The 8,741-nt window shown below is 39.6% G+C and overlaps 1 protein-coding gene across 4 annotated transcripts in view; it reads left to right on the forward strand.

Annotated features, from left to right (window-relative positions):
* The window catches only part of TMEM68_1 (Transmembrane protein 68), a 31,158-nt gene that overhangs the window by 10,080 nt on the left and 12,337 nt on the right, over nt 1-8,741 (forward strand). Inside the window, exons 4-6 of one of the 4 annotated variants that reach the window (XM_051217184.1) lie at nt 2,794-3,746; nt 7,193-7,256; nt 7,306-7,381. In XM_051217184.1, coding sequence (XP_051065835.1) covers nt 2,794-2,939 — 146 coding nt within the window. In that variant the 3' untranslated portion in view covers nt 2,940-3,746; nt 7,193-7,256; nt 7,306-7,381. Of the gene's footprint in view, nt 1-467; nt 7,257-7,305; nt 7,382-8,741 lie in introns of those variants that run through there. The other 3 variants (XM_051217186.1, XM_051217185.1, XM_051217183.1) reach the window with 3 other exon arrangements.

The raw sequence follows: 8,741 nt of genomic DNA on the forward strand, positions 1-8,741 counted from the left end.
TTTACTTCTGTCTTCTCAAGCCATACTATCATTGTTTATTCTTCCTCTTTATCATTGCTATTAAATTAATTTGACTCCTTCGCTATTCATTGCATTAATTTAATATCGTGCTTATATGGTATGTTAACGTTACTTGATCTAGCATAGATTTGTGATAGGCTTACATTGATAGACACTAATTGACAAATTTATTTATTTATTTATTTTAACACATAGGTACAAGGAGGCACCAAATACATATGCACCACACAAATCTCACTCGATATGTGTGAGGGCTGTGATACTGCCCGGGTGCCCGAACCGAAGCAGGTGGTTTTCTTAGAGGGCCACTCCCCGAGCCTTCGACCTGAAGGTCTGATCCACAAGGCAGTAGAGCATCGTAAGGAGATGCAGTCCCATGGAAGCCGGTGACCAACAATTGGTTCATACGCCATTTGTTCCTTCAGGATACTGGAGCCCATGTGCACCATTGGTTTGGAATCCGGTTAAAGCGCCGGACATTCGCTTTTCGTCCTCTCATTTTCGTAAACAACACCCCCGCCACGAGAAGTCAGTGAGTAGGACTTCCCTGGCAGAGGCTATATACGCGTGACCATTTGAGAGCATTTCGAGAGGGAGAGCGGACTCTCCCCACTCTCGACCGTACCAGGGCATTTAGGGGCACTAATTGACAATAGATAGAAATGGTGAATCTGTTATAAATATTCCTCAACTCAAGTGATCGGAATGGATGTGTGTTACGCATACACAATTACCGTCTACTTTTACTCATATTATACTGACTATTGTAAGGGTTTGTTGATAAAAAGGATAAGTGTCTGAATCACGACCTTTCACCAGTTTATCTTGTCAATGAGAGTACTTCACACTCACGATTTCTCACAGTAACACATCGTAGAGTCTGATTTATAAAATGTTCTGATGAGTAAAGTATGTGATATTTTTATATAACTAAGTAACAGGGAAGTCCTGAGTTCAATTGTGTGGAAAATCGTAAACGCGTTCTGTTGAGTAATTGTAATGTAACCTCCAAATTTCAATCCATACATATTGGTTGTTTGGATCGGAAGATGCTTGGTTTGAGTGACGAAGTGAACATCAGCTCTGGGATGCAGGTACATCCAGCTAAGGAGTTCTAAGCAGGATGAAGTGCACATCTTGGATTCCCTTACTAGCCACCATCCGTATCTGATTGAGTAACTCTCTACTGTTTAGATCGTTTACTAATGACATCCCCATCAGTAATAATATTCAATTTGCCTTCAAAAACTAAACTAATTACTTGTTTGCTAAGGAGTTGGAGGTGTCCGATAGGGAACTCTGTTAGACCTAGGTTTTGTAATAATTTAGTCTGGTTAGCCCGAGTGATTCAAATGATACCGTCCCAGATTATGAAACTGAACCCATCATGGGACAGTTTGCTGGAGGTTACAGGCAAGCTCTACTAAGAACTACTCACTAGCTCGAAACCTAGATCCACGGTATCCTACTGATTAATTTCGACTACCTAATTCCTCTGCTTAGTGAATGCAATGTTAAGTAATTTGAACTATTAACCAGTACACTGCAACTAAAATGGTCGAATTCAATCAGGGCTAAAAAGGACTAGACAAACGTGAAATTCACTTGGTATTGTTTGTTCGAATCTTCTCATTGATGTTTAGGACTGCGATTGATCAGTCTCTTATTGGCATGTGTGCATATTGCGTCTTGCCCCGATATAACCTTAATTCACAAGTATTATAAGCAAAGATGGATAATCGCTATCAGTGGAATCAAGATGCGCGTTTCGTTCTATTTGGAACTCATCAGCTGAATGAACCTGCATCTCAGATTTGATGTTCACTCTGGGATTCAAGTAAACAATATCAAGTGAATTTAGATTTCACCCCATTGCACAAGCAAGTGGCTATCAGGACTCGGTAGCTAAGTAGATAACGCGATGGCGTTTGAAGTGAACGGTACTGGGTTCGAGTCCCAGAGTGAACATCAACTCTGAGATGCAGACACATCCAGATGACGAGTCTCGAATGGGACGAAACGCGCGTCCCGGATCCCACTGCTAGCCGCTATTCATCTTTGCTTATAAACATGAAGTTGTTCATTATTAAGTAAACAATCAACGTAATTATTTGTAGTCTACATTATAGATTAATTTTAGCAGGACAACTGTTTCGAAAAAGGTCGTATCCAAAAGCTGTTTTCCTCCTCATATGAAAATTAGTTCCTTTTATGAATTTAAATAAAGCCAGAGCGAACATGGATGTAGAATAATATGAATTCATTATATTTTTTGGTTTATCATCATTAGCTGCTTACAACCATTGATATGTATTGGAAGTTGACATTGAGGTAAGATATAGTGTGGAAACAATCGACATAAGTGAATGTAAAGATCACTATAGGGTTGTGGAGGTTATTAAGTTTTTGATTGTGATCATGAACTGACTGATGTTAGATCCCGCTCAGGGGATCATGGACGCACACTGTTGAGTAGTCATATAATAGGACAAAACGGCCGTCTAGTGCTTCTAGGTTCTCAAGGGTGGCCTAACATTAATCTGTTCGTGATCTCAAGGTTCAATGTTTATTTTTTTCTATTATATATGTAATTTTAATAGTTGAAATCATGAGTCAATTGAAACTAGACCACTATGGAAAACCTGGGAGCACTGGATGGCCGTTTTGATCCTACTGTGAAACTTATGATCCCAACTATTAAAATTACCATATAATATCCACAAAACCCCATCTGTTGTTATATATGTGTTTTTTTTCTAACCTTATAATTAGATGGTAAAGTTTCACAAGGTGATGTATTATTAATCTCTCCCGGTGGTGTTAGAGAAGCTTTATTCTCTGATGAATTTTATACAGTTATGTGGGAGAATCGTCGAGGTTTTGCACGTATTTCTTTATTATCTGGACAAGTAAGTTAATTTATGAGGAATTCTTTAATGATTTAAGCAATAATTAAGTGTTAATTAAATAGAAGGTATTAACTATATATTGTAGATTAAAAGTGACCCCTGTAAATGCATAAAATTAAACAAACTATATGTATTTAGTAAAGTTAGATCATAGTCTGCAGTGGAATTCAAGATGCTTATTTCATCCTGTTTGGGACTTATCAGTTGAATGTACCTTCATTCTTGAGATCATGTTTGAGCCCAGTAACTGTTACTGCGAACATCAACGTGTTATTCAGTGGTAAGTTTCGAATAGGATAGAGCACAAGTCCTGGATTCCATTTCTAGCTACAACTTAACTTTTACTAAAAATTAATGACTATGAATGAAAATCCACCCTTAAATGCCCTGGTGCGACCGAGGGTGGGAAGAGTCAACTCTCCCTCTCGAAATGCTCTCACATGACCACGTGTATACAGCCTCTGCAAGGGAAGTCCTACTCACTACCTTCTCGCGGCGGCGGTGTTGTTTATGGAATTGAGAGGACGAAAAGCCAATGTCCGACGCTTTAACCGGGTTGGTGCATATGGAGGATTCACCCAAGAGAGTTGGGAAACTCTGATTCTAAAACAATGGTGCACACGGACTCTAGAATCCTGAGGGAACAAATGGCAAATGAACCTATTGTTGGCTACCATGGGACTGCATCTCCTGACGTTGCTTCACTGCCTTGTGGCTCTCTAAGAAAACCAACTGTTCCGGTTTGAACACCCAAGCAATATTCCAGCTCTCCTACAAATCGAATAATTTATGTGACGCATATATTTGTATATCAATGTAAGTAAACTCTTCCAAATAAAATTTGATATGTGGTTAGTGACAGTAAAATGTTATTAGCCATTTGATTGTGAACTAACTGCTGTGAATTCATTGGCTGCAAATTGATTTGTATTTGTGTTGAGTAACATTTTGTTTAGTCTCTATATTTTCTCTATATTATCGTTACCAGTGAAAACCCGGAAGTACTGAACAACCATTTTGTACTAGTATGGAACTCCTTGGCAGCGCACACCGACAACTCTGGACGTGAGAATCGAACCCAGAACCTTTTGGTCTTGTACTCAAATGCTTAACCTTTAGACCACTGAGTTGGGCTCCAGTAGTGTACGAGTCTAATTCACTGAAGGCATTAGAAGATGATAGAGCAATATCGTGGATTGCCTCAAGTTAGATCACAACCCCATATTGATATTATCACGTGCTCACTAGTGATTAGCTTCGACAGAAAATTTCCGGAGATCTAGTGAGAAGTCGTGACCTGTGTAGCTAAACTATGTCGAGTATGAGGCAGTTATTCACCAAAGATGGAAGGTGGTCGAGCAATATCGTGGATCGAGTGAACTTAGTTATTAACATCGTTGGATGCTGGCTCAATGATTTTGATGTTAAGCATTCGTGTGCGAAATCAAAGATTCTGCATTTGGTTCCAACGTCAGGAGTCGTGGGTCAACATTGCTGAGGAGTTCCGTACTAAGATAAAATGACTGTCCATTATTTCCAGATTTTCAACAGTGGTATAACTTAGATTGGTTCATGATTTCAATGAGTTTCGTAGCGTAGTTTTAGTCACTTCAATGTAAATAAATTAAATTAACACGTTTAAATAGTATAAAGGAACAAGGTGGAATATTCAGTTCGATCGAAATACATCTCATTATATCAGTCAGTCAGTCAGTAACAACGTAGAACTTCGTACGTTCGTACAGCAGTTCGAGTTGCCACACCACCTTAGCACAGAGATGCAGTTGTCGATTCAAATCCCGTAGTGGTAAAGGTAGCAAGAGTACAAGCAGTAATCGGGAAGATTAGGGTTTGGGGATGTTATTTAAAGAGTATAATCCAGTGAAATATATTTGGAAAGAGGAAAAAAGGGACATGGAGAATTCAGAAGGTTAGAATTTAGGAGAACACAAAGAGTGGATGCACCTGCACCATTGCAAACGATTTTGAGCCATGTCTTTCAGGGTCTCTAACCATCGGTTGCTATCATCTCGTGATCCCCAACCAGGTAGTCTACACCTACCAACATGGCTCAGTCCACTTGTCAATGACTTCATGGACTTGTGCCATGTTTTGGTTTGGCCGCCTTTAGCTTTCTTCCAACCTACTCCTATACCACTGAACATAGCACGTCGAGGTATTCGGTGGTTGGGCATACGTAACACGTGTCCCAGCCATCTCAACTGATGAAGTTTCACTACTTCATCAATTGATTTGCCATCCTTATCTAGTACCCGTTTCCTAACAAATGCGTTACTTACTCGATGGTCCCATGATATACGAGCAATGTCATGTGAATTCTTTCGATCAAGGTGATTCCGTGTGAAACAACACTATGTGTTCGTGTGTATAATGGTGGGCGTAAAAAGTGTGCAATTTGTAATATAAAGGAGTAGAGTTGAAATTTGAATATGTGTTGGGGTCTGTACGTGTATTAGTTTGTGAGAACTGTATCTCTTTACATCAGTATTCCGATTGATAGGTATCTAGAATTTATTGATGATTGATGAGAGAATTCGAATATACAATGTAGAAGACGTCCATTAAGTATTAGTTCAGTCATGAAATCTCTCAAGTTATGCTTGAATCCAACACTTCACTTTCAAAGGGACTTTATATAAACAAACTGATGGAGTAGCCATGAGATCTTTAGTATATTCGATTGTTACTAATTTATTTATGTCCCATATTGATACGTTTATTTTCGCCAATATCATCAGACCACACATCTGGCTTCATTTATTTATTTGAACACATAAGTATTGGTACAAACGGGCACTGAGTACATATGCGCCACACAAGTCACTTGATTTGTGTGTACGTTGTGATACTGCTCGGGTGCCCAAACCGAGACAGGTGGTTTTCTTTGGGAGGAGCACACCTGGAACCTTTGCCCCAATGGTCTGACCCATAAGGCAGTGGAGCAACGTCAGGAGATGCAGACCTATGGTAGCCGGTGACCAACAATAGGTTCATACATTATTTGTTCTCTCATGATCCTGGAGCCCATGTGCACCGTTAGTTTGCAGCGAGAGTTTCCAAACTCCTCTAGGTGGACTCTCCGTGTCGACCAACCTGGTTAAAGCGCCGTACATTCGCTTTTCGTCCTCTCAATTTCGTAAATAGCACTCCGGTCATGAGAAGGCAGGGATTAGGACTTCTCTGTCAGTAACTGTATACACGTCGTTATGTGAGAGCATTTGGAGAGGGAGAGCGGACTCTTCCCACGCTCGTCCGTATCAGGGCATTTGGGGGCTATAAAATGCGAACGGATGAATAAAGGCTATGTACATGTATTATGTATATACTTTGTAACTTCTTTTACCTAATACCTTCTGTACAACAAGACGTCAATACAGAATCTGAGCTATCTGAAATCTCTCAACCTATCTCATCCTTTTCCTGTAAAGTTTTCCTCTTTAAAGATATATATGCTGGTTACAAGTGGAAATAATGAGCTGATTGATGGAGCCATAAATCTTTATTATCTAACTTTTTTGGATAACTATTACATACATATTATTATTGAGAAATATGAAACACTGGAAATTGTAACCTCCAAGTATGTGTTGTCTTCCTATACATACTGTTTGTATATATTTTCAATCAGTTAGTCAGCTAAAACGTAGGACCAGGCACATATATGCATCGGTCCAGGTTGCCATACCGCATTAGCACAGCAAGATGAACACCGGATTCATAGGAGTGGTTAGGTCAAAGGTGGTAATATATAGGAGAAAGATTGCATATAAGGATATAGTACAGGAAGGAAGAATTAGTTAGTAGAAAGAAAGATATGAAGTGATTTTAATCTCTTAGTTTAAATGAAGACAGGGAGTGTATACACCTACACCATTGTGATCGATTCTGAGTCATGTCACCAAGAGTCTCCAACCATCTGTTACGATAGTCACGCGGACCCCAACCAAGTAGTCTGCATCTACCAACATGGCTCAGACTAGAGGTTAGTGTCTTCAAGCACTGATGCCACGTTTTGGTTTGATCGCCTTCGTATGTATTTTACAGATTTACATTTATCGTAGGCAACTATAATGTATCAGAAAGGGTTTTTTTGAGATTGCAGTAATTTCAATAACTGGGCTCATGAGTCAATTCAAGCTAAGAAAACTATGGAAAACCTGGAAGGCCATTTCTTCGTCTCATTGTGGGGGACTATAATATTTATTTCTCCCTTCTATTGTTTTTCTTCTCTTTATTTTCAGCCTATTTATCCAATGTTTACAGAAAATATTCGTGAAACCATAAGAATTGTACAATTTGGCAAAGGTAACATAAAAAATTATTCTTGGTAAAATTATTAATTTTATCCATATAGGTTGGTGGCGTAGCTTATATGAAAGAACACGATTACCGTTAGCCATATTTTATGGTTATTTTCCTGTTAAACTTAGGTAAGTTGATTTGTATGTAATAATTAGATGCTCTTCATCAGTAATTAATTCCTTGTGTTGATTCCCGACGTTTTAATATGCGAAGCCATGAACAGTCAGTAAGGATGAAAACTTGAAGAATAAGGTTTTAGAATGATTTTATTAAAAAAAAAATAGACAAGGATTTCTCTTTTACAGTTACGACTTACCAATGAACATCATAACTTTTGTTCCATTGTGTGTAAAAGTACAATGTTTTGTGAAAATGTACAGTTAACGACTAGAAACTTACTTACTTACGCCTGTTACTCCTCGTGGAAGAGCATAGGTCGCCCACCAGCACCCTCTATCCAACCCTGTGTTACCAAATCTTCTCCAGTTGTTATTCATCCTTTTCATATCTGCTTCTATTTCCCGACGTAATGTGTTCTTCGGCCTTCCACGTTTCCGCTTCCCTTCAGGATTCCAAGCTAGGGCTTGCCTTGTGATGCAGTTTAGTGATTTCATCAATGTATGTCCTATCCATTTTCATCGTCTTTTCCTAATTTCCTTTTCAGCTGGGAGCTGGTTTGTCCTCTCGCACAGTATACCGTTGCTAATGGTATCCGGCCTGTAGCTCTTCTAAAGTTACTGTCGGTCCCAAGTCCGGGTAAAGAAGGAGGTTTGGGAAACGACTAGAAAAAAAGCATCTAAATACAAGCATAAATGTTGAAATGAATGACCATAGCATACCTTTTAAACTTTAGTCCTGACTATAATGAAATTACAAAGTGAATAATGTCGACAATATTCGGCACAGAAGTGACCGTGAGTCCTAATCGACTGAAATCCCTGGGATCTATTTTACACATTTCAAACTGACATTCAACCCCTATATCCTGGCTATCAAGTTATTGGTTGATGGAATTTCATGGTTGAGATCCGCTGGCAACTCCCTCTTGTTGTGTCGATATGTGTAGGTTCTGACATCCTGGGAGTCGATATTGATTTATTTACTGAATCCTGCGTTGTTCATAGGTGGAAACAGATATGGTTTACTGCATGACTTAAAGATCTCAGATTGAATCCGTGGTTGTGTCATGTCTGCCCCCAAATGCCCTGGTACGGCCGAGAATGGGGTGTCAGCTCTCCCTCTCAAATGCTCTCACATGGCCACGCGTATATAGCCTCTGCCAGGGACGTCCCACTCACTGCCTTCTCGTGGCGGGGGTGTTGTTTACGAAAATGAGAGGACGAAAAGCGAGTGTCCGGAACTTTAACCGGGCCGGTGGACACGGTGAGTCCATCTAGGGGATTTGGAAAACCGTGATTCCAAACCAATGGTGCACATGGGCTCCAGTATCCTGAAGGAACGAATGGCGTATGAACCAATCGTTGGTCA

This window comes from Schistosoma haematobium, chromosome 6, assembly GCF_000699445.3.
Source record: "Schistosoma haematobium chromosome 6, whole genome shotgun sequence".
NCBI lineage: Eukaryota > Metazoa > Platyhelminthes > Trematoda > Strigeidida > Schistosomatidae > Schistosoma > Schistosoma haematobium.